The sequence below is a fragment of the Lacerta agilis genome, chromosome 15 (assembly GCF_009819535.1).
Source record: "Lacerta agilis isolate rLacAgi1 chromosome 15, rLacAgi1.pri, whole genome shotgun sequence".
In the NCBI taxonomy this organism is placed as follows: domain Eukaryota; kingdom Metazoa; phylum Chordata; class Lepidosauria; order Squamata; family Lacertidae; genus Lacerta; species Lacerta agilis.
The window spans coordinates 31,627,347-31,653,046 of record NC_046326.1 but is presented as its reverse complement, the minus strand read 5'-3'; the positions used below and the strand labels follow the sequence as shown (position 1 = coordinate 31,653,046).

Below are 25,700 nucleotides of genomic sequence, written 5' to 3'. Positions count from 1 at the left end.
TCTTACCCATATAACCCAAATAACAAAACAGAACTTTGTCTTATCCACTTTGAAGTCATCCCCGCTGGTGCCCATCCATCACTGCTTCCTGCAGGAGCATGTTCCATAGCGTAACCATGCGCTGCATTAAGCATTTCCTTCTGTTCTCTGCCCTGACTCTTCAGACATTCAGCTCCATGGGATGTTCACAAGTTCTAGTGTCATGAGAGGTGTGGGGGGAGAACTTTCCTCTACCCACTTTCTCCATGCCACGCATAATTTTTTGAACTTCTATCATGCCACTTCCTGGTCGCCTTTTTCCTCTAAGCTAAGAAGTCCCAAATGCCCCCCCAGCTTTCCCCCTAAGGGAATTGCTGCATCCCTTTGGTTATCTGACTTGCCCTTTTCTGAACCTTTTCCGACACTGCAATATCCTTTTTTTGAGATAAGGTGACACAGCACTCCAAGTGAAGCCACGCCATAGATTTGTAGGATTACTGACACTTTTCTCGTCAGTTCCTTTTCTAAATGGGACTTGCCTTTTCCCACAGCTGCCACCCACGTTATCTAACTATCCGCTACGACCTGAAAGTTCTGCTCCTGATCCGTCAGTTCAGACTCCATGAGCGTACGTGTGAAATTAGGATTTATTTTATTTTACTGCCCCAACATGCATCACTTTACACTTGTTTGTGCTGAATTGCATTTGAAAATTTTACTGCCCATTGACTCAATTTGGAGAGATTCTTTTGGGGCTATTCCACAACCCCTTTTGGGTTTTAACCGCCCTGAATGATTTCGTATCGTCAGCAAACACGGCTCCTTCATCGCTCATCCCTAACTTGAGATTGCTTACGAGCAAGTTAAAAAGTACAGGTCCCAACACCAGTCCTTGGGGGGGGGGGGACTCCACTTCCCCCATTGGGATAATGGTCCATTCATTCCTACTCCCTTCTTCCTGTTTCTTAACCAGGTTCAGATCCACAAGAGGATCAGTGCTGTACACGAAAACACCCCTCCCCATCCTTTTCTCTCCCAAAGATCTTGCCCCATGTGGAATTTCACTTCTGCAACTGCTCTTGTCACCTGCTCTCCAGAAAGAGTTATCTGCCAGGTGTTAATTCTATGGAAGCAAGGCTACCAGTTGGGACGAAATGTCTGGAATGGCCGTGTGGTCTCCAGTCTCAAATCTATTGTCTAAACTTGGGCTGAGCATATTTTTACTCCCAAATGCCGCTATATATAGAGGGACAATAGTCATTGTGTCGTTTGGCTGGTGGATTGATAGCAGCGGTGAAGAACTCCAATATGGTAGGTTCCTTCCTCCCTCCTTCCCTTCCCTAGGAGGCAAAGCGAATCCATCCTTATATTTAATCTTGCCCAACCCATGTCTTCTTTTCACAATCAGTTCCTTCCTTCTTTCCTTCCTCCTTGGTGCTGTGGCTGAAATTTTATCCTGTTTGGGTTTGTTTTTTAAAAAAATCATTTCCCTTCAGTTACTAAGAAACAAAAAAATTGCATTTCAAAATTATCAAAGGGAAAATAACATTTTGGTGATGTTCTTGGGGGTGGGAGGGGGGTCAGGGGTTTCATTGCTTTCCAGGTGGCCAGGGAAGGCTTTTATTTCATGCTGCAAATCATTGCTCTGGCAGCCTGCACTCTGCAGCCTCCTTGGGTGCCCAGGTTTCCTGAAAACCTCATGGATATCCTCAGATGGGTTTTCTGTTGGAAGGTGGGGAGGCTGGCTGCTCTGTGCCTGACAGTCGTTTACCTTTCTTTTTTTTTAAAGTGAAATAGTTTTTTTTTAATAAGTCAGTTTTAAAGAAATCAGTTCTGAAAGGGGTGGGGTTTTTGTTTTTTTTTAGCTATAAGGAAAGATTTCCCTTAAGCAGAAATCCATGATGGTGCCAGTCTCGGGTACTCAGTAGATAGCCACCCCAACTTCAATAAGGAACATATGGAACTGCCTTATACTGAGTCAGAGCATTGGTCCATATAGCCCAGTATTGTCTACACTGACCGGCAGCTGCTCCCCAGGTTTTAGGCAGGGTTCTCTTTCAGCCCTATCTGGAGATACTGAGGATTGTACTTGGGACCTAAGGGAAGTTTAGGGAAGTTTTTAATCTCTGACATTTTAATGTATTTTAATATTTGTTGGAAGCCACCCAGAGTGGCTTGGGGGACCTAGCCAGATGGGCGGGGTACAAATAATAATAATAATAATAATAATAATAATAATAATAATAATAATATGCTCTACCACTGAGCCATAGCCTTTCCCCTGAAAATAATGCTCAGGGGGAGACATTAGGGAGTAACTTATCCCATGGTTTTTTTTTTCCAGATCAGGTACATTAACAGAAAACAGTCTTACGGGTGGTCTAAAATACTAAGCCGTCTGCAACTGCTTTTCAGTAAACAAGATAAATAAGTGCAGGCAGCTAGGGGGGCTGCAGGGTGCTGGATAAATGTTTAATAGAAAACTGGGGGATGGTCACCTCTCTATGATAAGATAAGCTCAAGGCTGAACCCACCAAGATTCTGGAGGGAGAAAAAAAATGGGAGGCTCTTTCACAGGAGAAATGTTTTGCGAATTGGAAGTTTTGGGTACAGCACTATTCCACCCTTCTACCCTTCACTGGATGTTTTTAAGCAGAGGATGGATGATCATCTGCCTGGGGTTCTTTATCTGCATTTTCTGCATGGGGGGTGGACTGGATGACCCTTGGGGTTCCTTCCATCTCTACAATTCTATGATTCTCTCCAAGTCCGGTGAAGGCCTGCTCCCCTTCTTATCTTTTATCTTTGTGGTTATTTTGCATTGTAAGCAGCTTTTGGTTCTTTTTTTAAAAAAAAAAAAAGGAAAGAGGAATTATGAATATTACTGTTACTACTACTATTACTACTACTACTAATTATAACAATAAATTTGTGCTTTAAAAAATACTTTCGGAAGCACACACAGTCTCGGGGAAGCACCAAACATGTTTAAAATGGCAAAAAGGGTGGGTGGGGGGGAATCCATTCCTATCCCAAGTAATGATGGTAATATTCTTAATGAAAGCAACCCGGGGACGTCTATACATAAGGAAACGATCATTCTTTATTAATCAGAGAGAAATGTACATGTAATTATGGCAAATGAGCTCTGCAGGGAGGCTTTCCGCCCCTCGCCCCTCACCCCCGGCTGCCCCCTCCCCACCTCTCACACTTTACGATGTCTTAAAAGGATTTATAAATATTACTGGGGTTTTATAGCATCGTAAAGTTTCAGCTCTTTCTGTAATGCTACTTTCAAACGATTACTGGGAGACAAACCTCCGTTGTCAGAAGAAAGACAATAATCGCTGCAAGGCCGGCAACTGTGGCGGCCCTGAATCTCGAGGGCTGGGGAAGGGGAACCCTAGAATAGCAGCTGTTCAGTCCTTCCCCTCTTCTCACTTTATCCTCACAACATCCCTGTGAGGTAGATTAGGTTGGGAGATAGGGGCTGGCCCCAAGATCACCCAGCAAGCTTCATGGCTGAAGCCTCCACCACTTCATTCTGAAGTATGCAATTTGTGCAAATTTAGAAACAGTTCCCTTTGTGGTTCAACAAGCAGCCCTTCTTCACGTGGAAACTGTAGCTGTGATGGAAATAAGGGTCTCTTAACAACTCTAGCACCAGGATGCGGGTGGCGCTGTGGTCTAAACCACAGAGCCTAGGGTTTGCCGATCAGAAGGTTGGCGGTTTGAATCCCCGTGATGGGGTGAGCTCCCGTTGTTCGGTCCCAGCTCCTGCCCACCTAGCAGTTCGAAAGCATGTCAAAGTTCAAGTAGATAAATAGGTACCATGCTGGTGGGAAGGTAAAACAGCATTTTCGTGCGCTGCTCTGGTTCGCCAGAAGCAGCTTAGTCATGCTGGCCACATGACCCGGAAGCTGTCTGCGGACAAACGCCGGCTCCCTTGGCCTATAGATCGAGATGAGCGCCGCAACCCCAGAGTCGTCCATGACTGGACCAAATGGTCAGGGGTACCTTTACCTTTAGCTAACAACTCTATCACCCTCAATGAACTGCAGTTCCCAGGATCCGTTGGGAGAAGCCATGACTGTTTACAGCAGCTCCTCAGCGGGCTCATTGCAGAGGGAGCAGCCGCCCTGTTCTCTGTCCTGAATCATCCACTTTACTTGGAGGATCTCCAAGTTCAAGTCTTGTGAGGAGGAGACAAACTTCCTCCCTGTCCACTTTCATGTGCTAGTTTCTCTTGAGACCCTACAAATCTTCCGCCTCTGCACTTGCGTAGTCTGTCCCGGATGCCGGTCGCGTGCGGCACCCCGTCCGTGCAGCAACTCGTAAGGCTGCAATGCGTGAGCAGAGAGTTGCTCTGTGGCGGCAGCTTGGGAGTCGTGGGGGGTGGTGCCGAGTGTCACCCCTCCTTCAGGTTGGAACTGGCAGGAACCGGCTGGAACCGGGGGCGTGCCGCTCTCAACGCCCCCACCTTCTTACTCCACTGGCCAACATGACAGTGGTGGCAGCTTTGGTGGCAGCAGAGAGAAGCCAGCAAGAGCGTTGCAGACACCCACCACCTCCGCTTTGGAGGGGAAATGTCTCCCCTGTGCGCAAGGCTTCAGCTTCAGGAGGGTTCCACCGATAAGCACAAACACTGGCTTCTCCTCCTCCTGTGCTCGGTGGCAGTGCTGGAAGGGGGAAACGGGACACTCCCGGATGAAACCAGAAGCCAGGATGGCTTCTGTAACTCCCTGAATGTCCCAGGAAAATAGGGACACTTGACGGACGGGTATGTCTGTGCGATCCATCAGTCAGGGATGTTCTTATTCAAAGAGGACCGGGAGGTTGGGTCAATCGATGCCTATCGGACAGGATGGCTAAATGGAACTTCCTTGTTCAGAGGAAGTCTATCTCTGGATACCAGGTGCCGGGCACAGATAACTAGGGGATGCCATCAGATTTAAGCCTTGCTTATGGGCATCCGTTTGGCCACCATGGGGAAGGGTATGTCAAAGCTTTGGTCTGATGTGGGGGTGTTGTTGCCATGGGCCCTTGCGGTCCGCCTTCCTCCAGGGTAGATAATGAACTTCGTTGTTTATTTCACAAAAATTATATGCCATAGCATGATAGAATTGTAGAGTTGGAAGGGATCCCCAGGGGCCATTTAGTCCACCCCCCTGCAATGCAGGAATCACAGCTAAATAATCCCCACTACTTTCCAAGCTTCTATCCTGGCAGGCAGTTGCCTGCTGCCTGAAATTGAAGACACCCCCCGCCCCCCGCTGTGCGTGCAAAGAATTCCCCTTTCCTCCCACTGTCCCTATGAATTTCTTTCTCTCTTTGATTCTTTTTTAAATCGGAACACAAAACTCTCTTTTCCATTCTTGGATTCCCCCCCCCCCCAAAACGTCACCTCGCCGGCATCTGCCGTGACACCGTGAACTGAGGCATAAGCCTGGATTAGATTTATCATCTAATTATAGCTAGAACTGGAAAAAGGAGGAATAAAAAAATTAATAATGATCAGAGGTATGGAATGCCGTCCATAAAAGGAGAGGATCAAAAGATCGCAGCACACCGGATCCAAATGGAATCCCGGGGGAGGGAAACAGAGATGACGGCAGGACTCTCCAGGGGACTTCCAACTCCAAGAGGCAATTTTTTTATATGAGACCAGTGTCCCATCTGGTCCAGCGTCCTGTTCTCACAGTGACCAACCAGATGCCCCAATGGGAAGCCCAGAGGCAGGACCTGAGCACAAGAGCCCTCTCCCTTCCTGAGGTTTCCAGCCACTGCTATTCAGAAGCTTTGCCGCCTTTCACCGTGCTGCCACTCACAGCGATGTCCTCCATGAATTTCTCCAGCCCCACCCCCTTCTTTTTATAAAGCCATCCAAGTTAGCGGCCATCCCTGCCTCCTGTGGCAGGGAGTTCCATAATTTAACTATGCACTGCATGAAGAAGTCCTTTATTTTTTCCCCCTCGTCCCGAATCTTCCAACATGCAGCTTTGTTGGATGTCCGCAAGTTTATTTGCTTATTGCTTTTATACCCGACCTTTTCCTACAAGGAGTTCAAGGTGGTGTACATGGGTCTCCTCCTCCTCATTTAATTCCCACAACAACCCTGTGAGGTAGGTCAGACCGAGGAGCAGTGACTGGTAAGCTTCATGGCCAAGTGAAGATTTGAACCCCGGTTTCCTAGGTCCCAGTCCAGCGCTCTAACCACTGCTCCACACTGCCTCTGGTTCTAGCCTTAGTTTTGTTTAGCCCCCTCTCTGCTGACACACACACACACACACAGTTTCTGTCCTGTCTCAGTCCTTGGATGGCAAGGGTGATTCACACAGTCTGCTCAACTGCGTCAGTCCATTGCCCTCATTTCTCCCCTAACTTCCTAACCCCGGCAGCCAGGAGAAATGTAAAGAATTATTGCAGAGAAAATCCTTAGCGAGGATAATGCATCTTCGCATCATCCTCTGGTTTTATCTTTGCACACTATTTCATTTTCCCCCAAGTATTTATTTTAAAGTATGGGTTTTTTAAAAACTCTTTGTATTTCTTAAATTTAAAAATGACAGCATTGCAGAATCCTCAAAAATCCAGGTCCGTTATTATGACACTTGTAATTTTTTTTGGGGGGGGGTGCAGAGGGGAGAGTTCTGGAGGCCCTTGGAAGCTTTCTTGCAGTTTCCACCTGTGAGGTTTGTCATGGAAAGCTAAGAGCTAAGTGGGTGCTGGTGGGGGGAAAGGAGAGAGACAGAGAAACACAGAGGGAAAGAAGTCTGTGTGAAGGGGAGAAAGAGTGGCAGAAAAAGAGGGGAGGGGAAGAAGGGGCCCATCCCACTCTAGCTCCATCCTTGCCCCCCTTTTTACTGTGGTCCCGGTTATAACTCTTTTGAACCCCCTGGCAGACAACCAAGGAAAGGAAACAGAAAAAGGGTTTAGATAAGAACTTTGTCGTTTCTCTCAAAACAAGAACAGCAACCAGAAACTCCTGACTCCCCTCCACTTGCTATAAGTACCGTATATACTTGAGTATAAGCCTAGTTTTTCAGCACACTTTTTGTGCTTTAAAAGCTGCCCTCGGCTTATACTCAAGTCAACCATTCCTTAAGAAGTGTATAAGAACAGTGGTTCTTTACTCTCCCTAGGCAGCTTGTTCCATTCCTGAACTGCTCACATAAATGCAAACTTTAGACCCCAGAAGGCAGAAAGCCTATCAGTTAAGGAAGTATTAAAACCCCACAGGTGCTCACTTTCCCTGGCTCCTGCTTAAACAGGACAGGATCCCAGCCTTCTCTGTATAACACAAGGGAACATTGCACTGTGAGTTAAACCACAGAGCCCCAGGGCTTGCTGATCAGAAGAATGGCGGTTCGAAACCCTGCGACGGGGTGAGCTCCACAGCAGCAAAGGAGGAAGAGGAAGGAGCAGCCCAAATGGCTGCTTTGGGCTGCTCGTTCCTCCTCTACCACAGTGGCAAAGGTGAACCGGCTTATACTTGAGTCAATAAGCTTTCCCACATTTTTGTAGGGAAATTAGGTGCCTCGGCTTATATTTGGGTCGACTTATACTCAGGTATATACGGTAGATGGATTTGGCTCCTAGGGGCTGAGGTCCCCTTTGCTCCCCCCCATAAAGTATTTGAGGGGGCTGGGTGCCCCCCAAAGTTGATGCGCATTGCTCTTCAAATGGTGTGCGTGAGCCGTGTCTCATCATCGATGATGCAAGTCGGGGCTTACCTGAGCCCTCCCAATATTATATTTAAACTGACATCCTGATTAGGTCTCTCGCCACCTAGTGTCTAAACTATATAATGACGCTATCCACACAAAACTCCTCCTCCTTTTAAGGACCATCTCCTCATCGCATACAAAGTCTCTGCATTCAGAGCAAACTGGAAGATCTTATGTGCAGAAACATTTGTAGGTTTTGTATGTTGTCATAAGTGAACGCCCTGTGAATGCAACCAAGTTGTTGCGTGATACAAGTTGTGTTGCGTCGCACATACAAGTTTACTGTTTAACTGTGTACGTTTAGTCCAGCTTCGATTGTGTGGATGCTTACATTATTGATATTCGTCGTTAAGATCTTAATATTCTCAACAAGTACAAATATTATCATTTCTATTATTAACGTAAAAATGAGATCATGTATTCATTTTATATCCTGTGTAAATATTTTTAGGTGGTCTACCCTTGCTTGGGGGGGGGGGCTGGCCTGGGGAAAGGGAAATCACTGGGGCGGTTTGCAATCTGTAACCCTGCTGGACTCTAACTTTGAAGTGGAATTCATTCAATTCTGAATTCTCATCAGGACCAGAGTCACACTCTGCCTTGGTGCCTGGGTATAGCCCCCCTCCCAGGATTATTCTCAGGACCGTGATACCTCAAGGGCAGCCTCTTTCCATATGAACCTACCTGGACCCTGAGATCATCTTCTCAAGGCCCTCCTTCCTGTGCCTCGTCCACAAGAGGTCCGGTGGGTGGTAACACGAGAACGGGGCCTTCTCTGCAGTGGCTCCCCATCTATGGAATGCTCTCCCCAGGGAAGTTCACCTGGTGCCTTCGTTATACACCTTTAGTTGCCAGGCAAAAATGTTCCTTTTTAACCACACCTTTGGTTGATCTGATTTAGCCTACATCCTATAGCCTTTTAAAATGTGGTGGGGATTTTTGGTGGGGGGCTATTGGGTTGTTGTTTATATTTTTATTAAGTATTTTGTGGTTTTATAACTTGATTTTATTCTGTGAACCCCCCTGAGACCCTTGGGTATAGGGCGGTGTATAAATTCAATTAATAATAATAATAATAATAATAATAATAATAATAATAATATTCTCATTCTTGATTTGCAGGCACCCAAAATGGCCAGACACAAGAAGGAAGGAGGTGGCTCCAATGTATTCTCTATGTTTGATCAAAGCCAGATCCAAGAATTTAAAGAGGTAAGTTCTCCCTAAGGCTGTGCAAAACACTTGACCTTGGGATATGTGAGGATTTCGTTTGGTCTCTGTTTTTAAGCAAAGCAACCTGGTTTTCACTTGCTTAACTAATACATGGACCACAATGAAGTTAGCCTTTTGTGCTTTGCACTTCTCCAAATTTCATCATATTATTCTTGGCTAAAAAATAAAATAAAAACGTAACAAAGTGCATATACTGTAAAATGGGTATTTTAGTTTTGAAAGCATACGCAAAGTGTTGAACCCATTCAAGTTTTACTCACTTGCAGACGTGTTGAAATTAATGGACCCCAGTTAGCCGTTTATGAAATGCTGGAGGCTACGGAGGGTTTTCCGCCTCGTTGGATTCAACGCAGTTACAAGGAATATCCCCCAACCCCAATCTCTCACTCTTTGTATTTTGCAATAGGCATTCACAATCATGGATCAGAACCGAGATGGCTTCATTGACAAGGCTGACTTGAGAGACACCTTTGCTGCATTGGGTAAAAAGCACAAACCCATTGTGCACTGGCATCTAATATGTATTTTGGAAAGTTGTTTGTTTGCTGTGTGTTTGGACGTCTCTTAGGATATTGGTAACCACATTATTTTGATTTTAATCCGATTTTAAGCTGTATTTCAGTCGATTGCTGAATTTTATGTCTTAATGTATTATATATTTTGATGTTAGCCACTCTGAGCCTGGTTCTGGTCGGGGAGGGCGGGATATAAATTATTATTATTATTATTATTATTATTATTATTATTATTATTATTAATGATGGTTCCTGAGATCGAGGAGCAGGTTTTCATCTATGTTTGGACCAAATTGGATACCGTTTTGAATCAAGATGGAAGACTGAACCTTCTTGTGTTAGTTGGTTTATCCTAGCCAATCAGAGACGACACAGAAAATGGGATGGTGCCATTTCTGCATGAAGTGTTGAATAAACACTCCCAAGTACTTCAGTTTATTTCGGCGTATGGTACTGTAAACCCAACCAACCTGGGTCTGCAATTTTGCACCAAAGGTTTAACATTATTTCTAATTCCAGCTTATTTATTTTCAAGCCTGCCATTCCACCAAACCAATAAATATCTGCCAAAACCTCGGGTACTGCCACTTCTGGGATCATTAGTTAGAAGGCAATAACATCTGCCAATAAACTGATTTTCCCTTCACCTGTAACCCTTGTAATTTGGAGTCATTCTATATCCTGTGGCCTTCTTCTTGTCCTGACAATTCTTGAGTTTTCCACAGTGTCCCCGGGTTCAAAATATGAGCAGTGGTTTCGTTCTCTTAAGGTTTTTAGACTTGGCTCCATGGTCTATTCAACTGTGAAGAAAAGAAAATCATGGGTTGGAGATTTTTGACCGGTGGTTTGCATATCATTAGTGTGTGTGCAGGTCTCTGGATGATGTCACACACCTACAACTATATAATTCTTCATGGCTGAATGCCACCATTTCCATTTGCTGTCACGTGACAAGAACACTGTTCTGTCATAGGTCGCATGAATGTCAAGAATGAAGAGTTAGAAGAAATGATCAAGGAAGCTCCAGGGGCCATTAACTTCACCGTGTTCCTTACTATGTTTGGTGAGAAGCTCAAAGGTAAGCGGAAACCAGTGGTCAAAAGGTGTGTGCGAATCTCTATTTAAAAACAGTTCCCAGAATCCTTTGCATGGGGCGGAGCCATGGCAGTTTGACTGGTGGGGAGGGACCCTGGCTCAATGGCAGAGCACATGTTGCATATGTAGAGGCCCTAGGTTCATTCCTTGGCCCTCCAGTCAGAAGGACCCAATAGCAGGCGACATGGAAAAATGACTGTTTGAGCCAACGGAGTAATGAGCACCAGGATAGATGGACAAAAAGTCTGACCCTAGAGAAGGCAGCTGCTGGTGTTGGTATGAATCCGAGGTATGCTTGGAATGTAGCTATTGCAACTTGCAATTTTTTGTTCATGGAGCGATGGTTCAGGTATACATGCCAATGTCATGGACTGGTTGGATTCAGAGGAATGGTGGGAGGATTCAGCTGGGGAGCAGTGGCGGAGCAAGCTGTTTGGGCGCCTAGGGCAGCACGCATGCCCTGTGCCCAGGGGTGGGGCCAGCTACCTGTGGGGCAAGCTGGGGCAGGACACTCCGCAGAGCCTCTGAGGAGTCTGCATGCCTCCTCTCAGCCGCCCTACAACTGAGGGGGAGGTGGTGGGTGGACTGTTTGGGGCAGCACGGAGCCTGCGGGTGCCCAAGCCACTGCGTCACTCCCAGGAGAGATCTGTGGCTTGTGTGCGCTGCAGGCCCTGCGGTGAGTTCCACCAGGCATTTTGTCACCCCCTGAGTGGTGACACCCAGGGCAAACCGCCCCCACCTCCCCCTTCCTCTGCCCCTGCTGGGCAGCCCCCCAAGGGAAGAAGGCTCAGAGCTGGGGAATTGGTGGTGGGACGACAATTAGCGGTCAGAGGGAGAAGTTGGAGACAGGGGCGTTCCTAGCCCCTTGGCCGCCCGGGGCGGGAAGCCAAGAGGCACCCCTGGGGGCGGGGCATTGTGACGTGTGCGTGCGTCATGACCCCACGCCCCCAGCGCGACGCCACGCCCCCTTCCCTTTCGGCTTCTTTCAGCGCCGAAAGGGGAGAAAAAAAGGAAGCGAAGCGGCGCGTTTAAGCGCCGGCTTTGCTTCCCTGGACCCTGCCCGCTTTCTCTTTCGGCGGGGAAGGGGGGGGAGCAAAGCCGGCGCTTAAACGCGCCGCTTTGCTTCCTTTTTTTCGCCTCTTTCGGTGCTGGCTGGGCTGCAGAGTCACAGCCCAGCCAGCGCCGAAAGGGGAGAAAAAAGGAAGCAAAGCGGCGCGTTTAAGCGCCGGCTTTGCTTCCCCGCCTGCTTTCTCTTTCAGCGCTAGCTGGGCTGTGACTCTGCAGCCCAGCCAGCGCCGAAAGAAGCCGAAAGGGAAAGGGGGGGGGAGCAAAGCCGGCGCTTAAACGCGCCGCTTTGCTTCCTTTTTTCGCCCCTTTCGGCGCTGGCTGGGCTGTGACTCTGCAGCCCAGCCAGCGCCGAAAGGGGAGAAAAAAAGGAAATGAAGCGGCGCGTTCAAGCGCTGGCTTCACTTCCCCGCCCGCTTGGCCGCTGTTCGTCCGTCGCCCCAGGAGCACTGTGCGCTGCTGCTCCCATGGCGACGGAGCAAGCGGCGGTGCGTGGGGGTGACAAGCGGCGGCCCCTCCTGCCACTCCCCACGCACCACCGGTCACCCCGGGAGCAGCAGCGCTGCATGGAGGGGGTGCTCGCGAGCACCCCGTCCATGCAGCGCTGCTGCTCCCGGGGTGACGGAGGGAGCGGCGGCGCGTGGGAGTGGCGGGAGGGGCCGCCGCTTGTCACCCCCACGCACCGCTTATCACCCTGTCAGTGGGGGCGTCCCGCCCCCACCGCCCCTCCCCTACGACGCCCCTGGTTGGAGAAGACTGGGGAGAAGTGGTGTCAGAAGCTGGAGAGGTAACAGGGCTTAGTGAGCGGGGAGATTCTGTGGCAGAGAGAAGTCCAGAAGCGGAGGCAGAAGCGGAGGCTGGAGAGGAGGGAAGCCAAGAGGCAGAGATGATTCTGGCTAGTGAAGAGGCACAGACTCCTCCTGCAACCAGCTCCCCTCCCCCATGGTCTCCCAGGACAAGAAGTGGCACGAAATGGGAAGAGCAAAAACAGGCATGCAGGCTTGGTCTCAGGCTGCTTGGGGGAAACCCTGGAAGTGGGGACCTTCAGTCTCTGCAACTGCTTCATGAGGGCAAGACCTACGAAAGGAGAGTTGCTGTGCTCATTAAGCCTGACCCTCCAGTGCAGATCCTGTTTTTTTCTCATAAAAAGTTAAGTCCACTTACTTTGTACTGGTGGCTGGCTCGCTTGTGACAAAACACACTTTTGCATGTATGCACCGTCCCTGGAATGTAACCCCCTACGCAAGACGTGATCATACTGTACTGAACAGGATGGGCCAGTGGTCTGACTCAGTAGAAGTCCACTTCCTCTGCCGCTGTTTTGTTCTGCCTAGCCCAGGCACCCCCAAACCCGGCCCTCCAGATGTTTTGGGACTACAATTCCCATCATCCCTGACCACTGGTCCTGTTAGCTAGGGGTGATGTGAGTTGTAGTCCCAAAACATCTGGAGGGCCGAGTTTGGGGATGCCTGGCCTAGCCAGTTTGGTATCTCTAAAATTTGTTTTAAAAATAATCAGTGTTGCAGCGGTGTCTTCCCTCTCATCCTGCCTTTGGGTGAAAAAAATAAAAGAAGCAGTTTGTAGTCTGTAATCCTGCTGGACTCTTGAGCTTTGAAGTGGAATTCTGCGGCAAGCATTCCCTATTGATTAGCTGGTGCGTAAAGTGGTCTCTTTGAGGACAGCGCGGCATCTCTGCGTGGTATACAAATTGCATTTCCTCCAACTCTTTGTGGAGCAGAGGCCCATGTGGCTGACATTAACACAAAATGCTTTGGGGAGGGTGGGTGTGTTTGCTGCTCATCTGGCAGTGGGATATATATCACTAACCAAAGTTTCCAGTTTGTTCCTAGGATTCCAGCTCTCTCCCCTTGCTCCTGCGCTGACAATGCTTTGACGGCTTTAATAGATTTCTAGCACAACTAATTGTATAAATCATTGTCATCGTCATCATCAGTAATTACCTGCCCTTCACTCGTGCGTTACAATGTTATAACACAATATTAAGAGCAGTTTAAAGCAATTTACAATCCCTACAGTGTCATCATGTCTACAGACCTGGGATAGCTCAGTCGGTAAAGCATGAGACTATTAATCTCAGGGTCGTGGGTTCTAGCCTCATGTTGGGCAAAAGATATCTGCGTTTCAGGAGGTTGGACTGGGTGACCTTTAGGGTCCCATCCAACTCTACTTGTGCTGGGCTTATGTTCCAGGGATTTGCAAAAATGTGCATAGCTGAACCAACCTCGTATGACCATCCTTAGCTTTCAAGCAAGGCAGAGAGCTTTTAAGAGCTGCTTACCGGGCTCTGGTAGGCCTTTGGAGGACCGTTTGAGTCCCCACAATATCTCACAAGAGCCTCCCAGAGCCTGATAAGCAAGTCTGAGAACTTAAAAAGCTCTTTCTGCAGCGGGAGAACCCGGCTCAAATGAGTTTTCAAGCTCTCTGCCTTGCGAGCAATTAATTTGCGGGGTTTCAAATAACCCAAGATAATTGTCCACGAGAATTTGCTATTGGCATATAATTTCTGGAGGATGCATAGCCATGGATCTTCCCTTCTTTTTTTACAACCTACCCCACCACCCCCCGCAAAAGAAACCCAACCACAACCAGGCTTTCTCTCTCCTTCCCTGTGGGCTGCCCCACACACCTAGAAGGTGGCAGTGGCTGGCAGTCACACAATCTTGATGGGTTCAGGTAGGTAGCCGTGTTGGTCTGTCATAGTCATAATAAATAACAAGATGAAAGATTGAATTATTTTATTTTTAAGGGAGTTCTTTTTTGGATCATCTTTTAATAATTTTTTAAATCTTTCATCTTGTTATTTATTAATCTTGATGGTGTGAGATTCCTTCTCCACACTTATTAAAAGCACGGGATCTCTGTCCTCCTTTGCAGCTGACAAACTGGAAGGTGTGCAAAGGAGGGCAGCCTGGAAACCTAGCCTTATGAGGAACGGTTGAGGGAGTTGGGGATGTTTAGCTTGGAGAAGAGAAGACAGAGAAATGACATGATAGCCATCTTCAAATACCCGAAGAGCTGTCACAGGGAAGATGGAGCAACCTTGTTTTCTGCTGCTCCAGGGCGTAGGAGCCAAACCAATGGTTTAAAATTGCAAGAAATGAGATTCTGCCTGAACAGCAGGAAGAACGTTCCGACAGTAGGAGCTGTTCAACAGTGGAACAGACTCCCTTGGAAGGTGGTGGACTCTCCTCCTTGGAGCTTTTAAAGCAGATGTTAGATGGCCACCTACCAAGGATTCTTTAGTTGTGATCCCTGTATTGCAGGGGGTGTGTGTGGACTAGTTGACTCTTGGAATCCCTTCCAATTCTACGCTTCTGTGATGCTAGCAGAGGGCAGGAGAAGCTGTCAGCATGTGCCACTCCCTGTGCCTCCAGTCCCTATGCCAGGCAGCAGAGACTGGTCGGCATATTTTCCTGGTATTTTAGCAATAAACACTTGTTTCACGTAGTAGCAAAGGCATCGGTTACCTTTGCCCTTTAAAACAAAGAACGAGGAACACCGAAAAATGTGAGTGTGTTTCTTAAGGAATGGACTGTGCAAAATTAAAAGGAAGCTATCTGAGGAATCAGTCTGTTTGTATTTTCCCAAACTGCTAGAGTGCTAATCAGGAAATTATTCTGCAAACGTGCAACGGTTTGCAATCATTATATTAAAGCACCTGAACTTGTCCACCTCTCATTATTTTTATCCTTGAGAACAAATACATTTTTAAAAAAGGGAAGAACACAGGAATCTGCCTTATACTGAATCAGACCAGCTTCCTATTGTCCCCAGAGAGTCTCTGGGGTTTTAGGCATCTTACCTGGAGATGCTGGGCATTGAACCTGTTGTCTTCTGCATGCAAGGCAGGTGCTCTGCTACTGAACTACAGCCTTTCCCTCTGTTTCTGATGTTCAGAGCTGTTGCCCATCCACACACACAAGGAAGGTGTGGGCAGTATGGGGAGAATGTCAAAGTGCACAGGAGTACAGAAACTTTTAATGGGGGGGGCAGCCCTCAGGGATAATCCCCAATGTGAACTGAGCATGCCCAGTGACCTTGGAATGACTCAGCCTCTAAAATGTGTGGGTGAGGGGGGTGGAGAAGAAGTCTTCACTAAGTCTTGAAAGGCTATCAGGCTCAGGTCCTGAGGGAAAGGGTTCCACATTTCAGGTGCCACAATTATAAAGGCCCTGCTACGGATTACCAGTTGCTTTCCTCTCTGAAAGAGAGTGTCACCTATGACTTAAGCCTTGTTGATTCCTGTGAGTGTAGAGATGGGGGAGAAATAATTTCTGCTCACATTTGAATGTGAATGTACCTCACGCGCACTTCCTGAACCAACACACAAACTGAAATTCGGCTGTCATTTGAAACTCACACATCTCTGTATTTGGCAATGCAATTATCCGGGGGGGGGGATCCCCCCCAATGCTGACAAAAATATTGTTATAGGTTGTGGGGGGGGGAGGGTTCAATCTGGATGGTATCTGCAGGTTTCTTTCGAACCTGTGATCCTGCAACTCTGAGGTTAGAATCTATAGGAGGAAATTTTGTTGGAAGCTCACGACCTTGGCTGGCCAGTTAAGTACTGCCATTTACATGTCCAAAGAGGTTGCCCAGTTGCCATGGAGACAAGTGAGTGGGCCTTTTCTCACCTTGCCGGACTGGAAGCCATGTCATGCTAGGATGGAGAACATTAGGGTGGGGAAGCCGGAGAGACAGAGACATGTCTTGCAATGTGCTGAACCCAAGAGCTGTGGCTTCGGGATTTCCCCTGGACCCTAATAAGGAAGCAAGATCTGTTGGGGTGTTAATGCTGTGAGCCCCTCACACCTATGCTCAGGTAGTATAGATGTGCAACTAAAACTATATATCCTAAAGACCCCACAGTCTCCATTGACCTTCATTCCAAAGAAACTGAACCTTGGGAAAGCGCAGGCACCCCTGGAGTCTCTTGCCACTCAGAGACTGGGGTGTGTGGAGCAATATGTACGTCAAGGAAAATTGCACACATAACAGTGTATGTTAAGAGAAAGCAGGCACAAAATTCATTATATTGGTACCACTGTATATAGTAAACTTGTATGAAAATTGGTATGAATTTATGTTTGTCCCTTCCCCAACATTGCAAGTAGCCACCTCTCTCCACAAGGCATATTTATAAAAGGGATGCGGGTGGCGCTGTGGTCTAAAGTAACCACTGAGCCTCTTGGGCTTGCCAAAGGTCGACAGTTCGAATCCCTGCAATGGGGTCCCAGCTCCTGCCAACCTAGCAGTTTGAAAGCACGCCAGTGCAAGTAGATAAATAGGTACCGCTGCAGCAGGAAGGTAAACAGTGTTTCCGTGCCCTGCTCTGGCTTCCGTCACAATGTCCCGTTGTGCCAGAAGAGGTTTAGTCATGCTGGCCACATGATCCAGAAAGCTGTCTGTGGACAAACGCTGGCTCTCTCAGCCTGAAAGCGAGATGAGCACCCCAACCCCATAGTCGCCTTTGTTCATATTTCTCCCTTCCCACTATATCTTTAATACTTTACGCTGCTGACTTTACACTAACTCTGCTAAATTTTTAACCGGATTCATCTGATTCTTCAGCTATTCTGCAAACATTTCCCACTCTTCCCTAAATACTCCATCTTCCTGATCTCTTATTCTATTAGATAAATTTGCTAATTCTACATATTCCATCAATTTCACCTGCCACTTCTCCTGTGTTGCTATTGTTCTCTTGGTTGCCCCGTTTCTTCGTAGGACTGAGATCAGTCTGTTGGTGGCTTAAGTGTGGGTTCTGTTCTCCATAGGCGACTGTGAATGTTGATATGGGGGTCATTTTCTAGGATAATGCAGAAATAAACGGTCTGGTCTTCTTCTGTAAGCAGCACAGGAGGTTGTGGTCTGATGAGGGTGATAGATTGTGTGAGTATGTATGTATGTATGTATGTATGTATGTATGTGATGATATTCGTGGGAAGCCGTAATGTGATAAGTGGTAAACGTTGGCTCTTTAGTTACACAGATGATTGGAAAATGGGGATTATTTATTTATTGTTAGCATGTGTGACTTGCTGGGCTTGCATGAGTCGTCTGGGCTACCAACAACGTAGTGCTCTCCATGGGCGTACCCGGAGGGGGAGGGGGCAGCTGCCCTCCCCAGAAGCAAAAAAAATAAAATAAATGGTTATCGGCAGCCTAAAAGGAAAAAAAAGCTCAAGACTGGTCTTTCTCCCCCTCCCAAAATCTCAATAACAATTGAGCTCTTCCGCTCTTGCCAAGGCAGTTGGCCACTCTGTGTGTGTGTGTGTGTGTGTGTGTGTGTGTTGCGCTGGCTGTTTCCCCCTCCCTCATGCCGACAAAGAGCTGACGTGCCTATCAGAAACCGGATCCTAGCCTGCACCCTGCGTGGTCAAATGGGGATGCAGGCTGAGACTTGGGCAGTGTCAGGGGGCGAATTCATCGTTGCTGGGATTCATCGTTGCAAGGGAGCTTGGCAAACTGAGTTCCCTTGCATGGTGAGTAGTTCCTTTGCGAGGACTGAGGATCCTGGGAAACTGAGTTTTTCAGCCATTTGGGGCTTTCTGTTTGGGGGGGGGGAAGTTTTTCTGTTTTTTTGAAGCTGTTTTTGTTTTTTGAAGCTGTTTTTTTTTTGAAGCTGTTTTTGTTTTTGAACCTGAACGACCATGGCTTGCCCCCACCCCCCAGTTTTGATCCTGGGTATGCCCCTGGTGCTCTCCACTGCAGTATGTTCACACATTCATCTGCCAGTCCTCAAGTGCCCAGTAATTGAGTGGAGTGAAATCAGATTAAGTTATGTTTGTATGTGGTGTGAACCAGCAGCAGGTACATGTGTGCACAGAAGTATTGGAAGTATAAATCTCTGCTTGTTCCCCTTATAGGCACAGATCCGGAAGAGATCATTCTGAATGCTTTTAGGGTTTTCGACAGAGAAGGAAAAGGTCATGTGAAAGCAGATTAGTAAGTTTTCATTTCGTTTTGAACCTCTTCCCCATGTTAATTTCGCTTCCGTCAAGCTTGTGTCTCATTGCCGGTCTGTTGTATTGCACTGCCCAATGGCTGGATTCCTGCCCTGTGGAATGCCAGATCCTGTGAGCAGTCATAGAATCATCGAATCATGGAATGGTAGAGCTGGAAGGGACCCCAAGAGTCATCTAGTCCAACCCCCTTCAATGCAGAAATCCCACCTAAAGCATCCACGACAGATGGCCATCTAACCTCTGCTTTAAAACCTCCAAGGAAGGAGAGTCCACCACCTCCCGAGGGAGACCGTTCTGCTGTCACCAATAAAGGTCTGGGCCAGTTTTAACCCAGCTTCAGCCTGTATTTGCTCCCACCCACGCTACTCTGCACTGCAGACACACATTAATCCCAATGTAAGCCAAACATAAACAAAAACAAAACCTGTCCCTGCATGTAGAGAACTAGCACATCAGGGAAAGTGTTGAAGCGGCTGAAGCAGCTCTAGCCATGACACCACGCTCCACCTCCTGCTTTACCTGCACCCACACAGTTAATGCCACATCTAGTCTTATCCTGAGAGAGGAGGATCAAGGGCACCCACAATTTCACAATACAAAGTGGAATATAAATGCGTAATACGTAACTGCAGGGTTTTTCTTGCTGGAAAAGGACATCCACAACACCCCACCAGAAATGGTCCCTGCCCAACCTAGCCAAAGTCACAAGACAATTTCATTAGCTCATCACCACACAACAGAACATACTGTTTTCTTATTAGACCCAAGGGTAATGTCAATCATTACATAACAAACCATTAAATCAATCCCATGGTTGCATTTGAAGCTCAGCCTCATTTCACATAATTCCAGCATTTAGACATTTGACTATAATAATTTTTTTAGCGTTGCTCACACATCCCTTTGAAAGTCTTTCCGCTTTCAAGGCAATGGTTGCTATTCATTAATAGTATTTCTCCATGCGAAGAAGGAAAGACAACAGCAGAATCCTTCCCTGCCCCCCCCCCTCCATTGGTGGCGACTGACCTTTTAATAAGAACCTTCATCTAATTAACATCCTTTTGGGGCATTTCATTTTTTCCACTGCGTGTTTTCACCTCTCACTTGGAAAATCATGACTCATTTGGGAGTTTTGGAACTGATTTTGAATGTGATGGCAAAGATATGTGATATCTATATTGCCTTAAACACCGTACTCTTACCACACAGAGAGATAGAGAGATGGGAAAGAGATTGGGCACACCATCCTTTGCGATGTTGAAGCTCAACAACAGGCAACGGCCTCCTTCCGAGGTGGGCAAACAAAACAAAAACTGGCATGGCATTTGGAAAAGTTTGGCGATTCAGGTTGCAAAGTTCCCTTGACGTTTATGAGGTTTACTCACAAGCAAGAGAGCACAGCGTTGCGATTATGCTTCCCACAGCTGCGCAATAACAGCCTTGTTTATACCAAACAGCACTCCACAAATTTGCACCAACTTGGACCATGATGGAAATTAGCTGTATTTAAAGTCTGGCCAACCACCTTCTCCAAAGTCCATATTTTCAAAGCCCAGAATATCCCATTTCCCTCCCCGCTTGTTTGCGAGGAATGTGCGTATATGAGAGACCTGCACATACATGACATCAGAGCTCTCGCCTTCCTTCCACATCCTGTTTGCAGAAGCGATGCTCCGTTTCCTTAGCAATGCAGGAAGTCATTGTGGATCCAACCTCACATCCACAAGTGAGCTCATGGATTAGAAGGCAGGCACATCCAATTGCATGCCCTTCTAGGACTGCAGACCATCCAAGTGTCCCTGTTTTCCAGGGGCAATCCCGGTTTCTGATTTAATTCCAGAATGTCTACTTTTCTTTAGCACGTCCCTTTTTCATCAGAGAAATGTTGGAGGATATGGGATTGGGAGTTCAGTCGCCTCTCCTCTTTAGACTTACTCAACCAACAATCAAAGGAGGTTTCTATCATGTGAATTTAAGGGTGTAATAGGCCAGGTAGTTCAGTTTTCAGTTCAATTCTGTGTTGCAGTGGCCTTCAGATACTCTTTGTCCCAAGAGAGAATTTTCTGTTCCTCCCTTTTCCAAAATGAAGAGGACTGTTCTCCACAATTAGAGAGTCCACTGTAATTGTGGAGGGTTGTGGTGGGGGCCCTGGGTGTCACCACTGGGGGGGGGGGTTGACAAAATGCCGGGTGGCACTCACCGCGGGGCCTGCAGCACGCTGGAGTCACATGTCTCTCCTAGGAGTGACGTGGTGGCTTGGGCACCTGCAGGCTCCGCGCTGCCCCCAACGGTCCGCCCGCCACCTCCTCCTCAGCGGTAGGGCGGCTGAGTGGGAGGAGGCAGGCAGACTCCTCGGAGGCCCTGCAGAGCGTCCTGCCCTGGCTGGCCCTGCCCGCCACGAGTGCTGGTCCTGCCCTTGGACGCAAGGCACACACGCCGCCCCAGCCGCCCGATCGGCTTCCTCTGCCGCTGAGTCCACTAGCTTAGAAAGATCAGAATTAGGTGCCTAAGGAACTTACACTTTCGTTTTGTTTAAGTGCAAAGAGTAGGAAGATCCAGTTGTGAGTCTCTAAACAGTCTCAATTGTTTTGTCCCCAAGACTGCAGGAGACAGTCTGATGGAGCCCCAAAAGGATCGAATCCTTCTTGGATTTTCATCCAGACATCACTGATGCTGCCCACAGCCCCACCGACCTCTTCTTGAGGCTACAATGTGCGCCAGATTATCTCAATTAACGCACAACTTGTTCCATGCCATTTCTTTTTTCGAAAAAAGAAAACGCATCTCTCTTGTGACTTACTAGGAAACCAAATATTGGGACTGAAAATATTGGAAGGAGCTGAAACTGGCCACGACAGATACCATCGGGACCCCAGGGCAGGCGCTGTTTTTATAAAACCCAGTTTGTTTCTATGTGTCTGATTTGGGGGCTGTTGTCTCCTCCCTCCCCGCAAAGAAACAAGTAATATGGAAAACAACAACTGCAGGAAAGCTCACGGCTTCTTAGTTAGGAAAATCTGAGTCTTTGTTTCTCTATAAAATAAATAATGGAAACTGTTGGGTTCTTTACTCAGTCCTTCTTATGTGTAATGGTGCCAGAGGCTGCTGTGCTGTGCCTCTGAAGCTCAAAGCTGTATTTGATCCTCCTCCTTCACCGCCACCACCTCAGCCACCCCCGCTGCCCCCAATCTGGCCTCACATTCTTTCCAAAAACACTGGATGCATGTGAACGGAATATGCCAAGTGACACTGGTTGTTTTCTAAGAGAGAGAGAGAGAGGGTGGACTGAGCCTCTTTGGAAACCAAATCAATAAAAGAGTCTTGTGGCAGAAGGTTTCATGGACTGGAATCAACAGATTTAGGACAGTTGCCAGATACAGACAGGTGGACACAGAGGAGGAAAAATGGAAACAGTGGAAAGAGTGAGATCAAAAGTGGCCCATCTGGTCCACCATCCCATTTTTCTTGGTGGCAAACCAGATTATCAGTGCTTGGGAAGTCTGTCTTCAAAGAGAATTAGTTACAGTTCCAATTTTCCCCTTCCAAAAAGGAATTAGTCCCAGTGCAAGTTCACCCCCTCCAAAAGGGAACAACTTCTGCTCCAGTTCGATTCTCACAGTTCAATTCAAAATTCATTCTCATGGCAATTTTTTTTCAGTCTTCAGAGTTTCACTAGCTGCTCACCTGAAGGATAAAAATGTACTTAAGAACACCAAGAAAACATCCAAATGCACTTGTAATACAATAGGAACAGTTGTTTTGTGTATTTCCCCCAACGATTCCCAAGCTTAAACAGCAACATCCCTTTTACAGATAGGGGGGAAAATGATGAATGAAACACAATGAATGCAATGAAACTTGTGTGTGTGTGTGAATTAAAAAGCGGCCTCCAAAAAAATCAGCACAAAAGGAACTTAATTCCTGTTCGGTTCACCCGGACATTGCGGAAACTACTTTCAGATGTGACTCAGAGCTTTTCGAATTAATTCAGCAAATTAGTTCACTTGAATCCATCCGTTCCAAGCGCAACCAGTCACACCCTTAGACATATTGACCTGGCTCTGTTCACGTGCAGCTGCGTCTCTAGCAAGAGGGGGATACAATGGGACACTGTGGATCTGGGATTCCTGCATTGCAGGAGCCTGGAATAGGATCCCTTCCAACTCTACATTTCTATGATTCCACACCTTCAGCCATAATGGCGCCAGCACTGCATTCATCCTGCTACGCGCTCCTGTTAGGTTTGAGCACAGTGCAGATAGCGAATGTGGCCTCCTCCGTGGCCCTAAAATAGATTTGCTTTATTTCACACAGCATGAAGGAAATGCTCATGACACAGGCAGACCGGTTTACTGAAGAGGAGGTAAGATTCCTTACATGCTTCAGTCCCCTTTTTTTCTGAAAATGAGGAAGATTTTTCTATTTGGTAAGAACGATTTCCATTTTTTGTTTTGTTTCGTTCCGGATTTGATGGTTGAGATGGCATCATGAGATCACCAGGGGTAGTCCAGGGGAGTCTGGTAACTTGAGATAAATGTGGAAAAGAACTGGTCTGCGATAGGTTGGTGGTCCTTTAGACGGGGAACTTCTCACCTTTCCAATTTCTGTATTTATTTCCTGTATATCCCACTTTTTCCTCCAAGGAGCTCAAGATGGCATATATGGTTCCACGGGCGTAGCCAGGATTTTTTTGGGGGGGCAGGGAGGAGGGAGCCAAAGTTGTTCAGCTTTTTTTAGGAGATTGCCATGGTAAGTCATGGGTAAAATGTAAAGAACAGGACTTTAGGGGGAGCAGGCTTTGGTTGGGGGGGGCAGGCTGATGCCAGAGGAGGCAGAACCTCAGTTTATTGAGTATTTTTTGGAGTATATATAGTTTTATTAAGTTTTCTTTTTTTACAATTTAAGGTACTCATTTTACATCCTTAACATACCAATGACTTCCCTTCTTCTCTTTCCACGGTTCATTTTACATATCATAAATCCCTGCATATTTTACAAAAAACTATACCATTCAGTATTCCATTACTGCATCCAACAAAACTTATTTACACTGCTGAATTTATCTTAATGCTGCCAGCGTTTTCGGCTGTACACAATTATTTCCCATGTATTCAATAAACGTTTTCCAATCTTCTTTATTGAGCACTTTCAATGCTTTTCAATAATTCTTATGCCCCCTGACCCCCGTTCCACCCCATGCATAGTTCTCCTCCTTCTTCATTTTATCGTGACAGGTAAGTTAGGCTGAGAGACTGTGACTAGCCCTAGGTCAGCCAATGAGCTTCATGGCCGAGTGGGAATTCGAATCGTGGTCTCCCAAGTCCACACCCTTAACCCTGCGCCACACTAGCTCTCAATGTTGTTTTTTGACACCAGCTCCCTATGGAAGGTTCCACATCAGCACAGAGTGGAGTGTGGTCCATTTGTGGAACCTTGAGCTGCAGCCAGCATGCCAATAAATATGGCTCCTGCATGATTACAGTGGCTCTCTTCAATGGTACCAACTAACTGGTAGAGCAGGGGTAGGCAATCAGTCTTTGAAACATGTGATTGCTGACCAGCACGCTCCTGTGGCAGTTGGGATGCAACTCCAATCTTTATTTCCTTCTTGTGTTCCTCAGGTCAAACAGACATTCACCGCATTCCCTCCAGATCCTGCCGGCAACCTGGACTACAAGAACCTTGTTTATGTTATCACCCATGGGGAAGAGAAGGACTAGAAGATGCTGAGATGATCCATCAAGAGAAGGCTATTCACTGTCGCCTCTTTGGAGGATCCAGCTTCAGAAGAAGCTGAGTGAGATGAAAGCCATAATATTTCACCAGGCTTCACCAACCTGGGGCCCTCCTCATGCTTCGGAGTACATCTGCCATCAGACGCAGAACACAACTGGGGAGCAGCAGGTTGTTGAAGGCTGCACTAGATGATCTTGGGCATTTTTATAAATAAAAGCAGAAGATACCATTTTGTATCCATCTCCCTGCTTGGTCTTCTGTGTATTCTCGTTTTTTGTTGTCGTCAGCGATGTAGAAACGGGATGTTCTTGATGATGGGATGTGTAATGTAGCTCCACCTCTTACCTTTCCCTTTATTAAACACCAGGAGATACGTGAAACAGACAAGGGATGGAGGGAATCTTTGTGAAACAGGGATGGGTTCTTTTGATAACCCTCCAACCTGGCTTAGTGTGAGCAGGAGATGAGTACTGGGACCTGTTTTAAATCTGTAGACCCAACCGAGGAACCTGCTTGTTGGAATAACACAAAGGTGTCTTTGGTTCCCTGCTCAAAATGGCCATCATGACCACAAAGTGTGAAGGCTTCAGGGAATCCTATCCCTCCCATAGCGGGATGCAAAGAAGCAGAAAAACAATAAGAGTTCTTGCCAAGTACAGTGGTACTTCTGGTTACGAACTTAATTCATTCCAGAGGTCTGTTCTTAACCAGAAACCGTTCTTAACCTGAGGTACCACTTTAGCTAATGGGGCCTCCTGCTGCCTCCACGCCGTCGGCACACGATTTCTGTTCTCATCCTGAGGTCAAGTTCTTAACCCGAGGTACTACTTCCGGGTTAGCAGAGTTTGTAACCCGAGGTCTTTGTAACCCAAGGTACCAGTTTATTGAATATTCACAGAGAGAGGCAAAGGAAAGTGGTCTCTCTTAGATAATGGCATTTCCCCAAGTAAAGTCCCACATCCTCAGTCTCTCCTATACTACATCGTCACCCCTGCGTCGGTTGATCTGTGTTTTCTGCCTCTGAGCTTTCTGTTCTACTAGTCTCAGTGCATGCTGGGTCCTGGGAGAGGGGGGTCAGGAATTCTTTCAAGAGACACTGTGTCTGTCAGCTGTCTCTCCCCTGGTGCTTTTTCTTCCTGCTCTTGCTCACCCCCCAATATTTCCCAGCTTCTCCCCTCTGCAGCCTCTGAACTATGACCTTCTGCAAACCACAGTTCTAAATCTATACTGTCTCCCTCTTCTCTGGGAAGTGCAGGAGGAGGTGCAAGGGGCAGACTCCACCATTCCTCCTTTTCGGACCAGTCCCTGACATCAAGATTCTTGGAGAATGCTAGTACGAACTGCTTGCTTTAGGGCTG

At 47.2% G+C, this 25,700-nt stretch overlaps 1 protein-coding gene across 1 annotated transcript; it reads left to right on the top strand.

Annotated features, from left to right (window-relative positions):
- The first annotated feature begins 1,167 nt into the window (after positions 1-1,167).
- On the top strand, positions 1,168-24,576 carry MYL10 (myosin light chain 10). The gene is made up of 7 exons (XM_033172365.1): positions 1,168-1,290; positions 8,829-8,918; positions 9,346-9,421; positions 10,428-10,532; positions 18,508-18,586; positions 22,921-22,969; positions 24,228-24,576. Exons 1-7 carry the CDS (start codon positions 1,288-1,290, stop codon positions 24,324-24,326), a joined length of 501 nt encoding a protein of 166 aa, XP_033028256.1. The 5' UTR covers positions 1,168-1,287; the 3' UTR covers positions 24,327-24,576.
- Positions 24,577-25,700: the final 1,124 nt, after the last annotated feature.

Coding starts and splice junctions, on each gene's coding strand:
- MYL10 (XM_033172365.1), top strand. Junction 9,422..10,427: donor AGACACCTTTGCTGCATTGG/GTAAAAAGCACA, acceptor GTTCTGTCATAG/GTCGCATGAATGTCAAGAAT. Junction 22,970..24,227: donor ACCGGTTTACTGAAGAGGAG/GTAAGATTCCTT, acceptor TGTGTTCCTCAG/GTCAAACAGACATTCACCGC.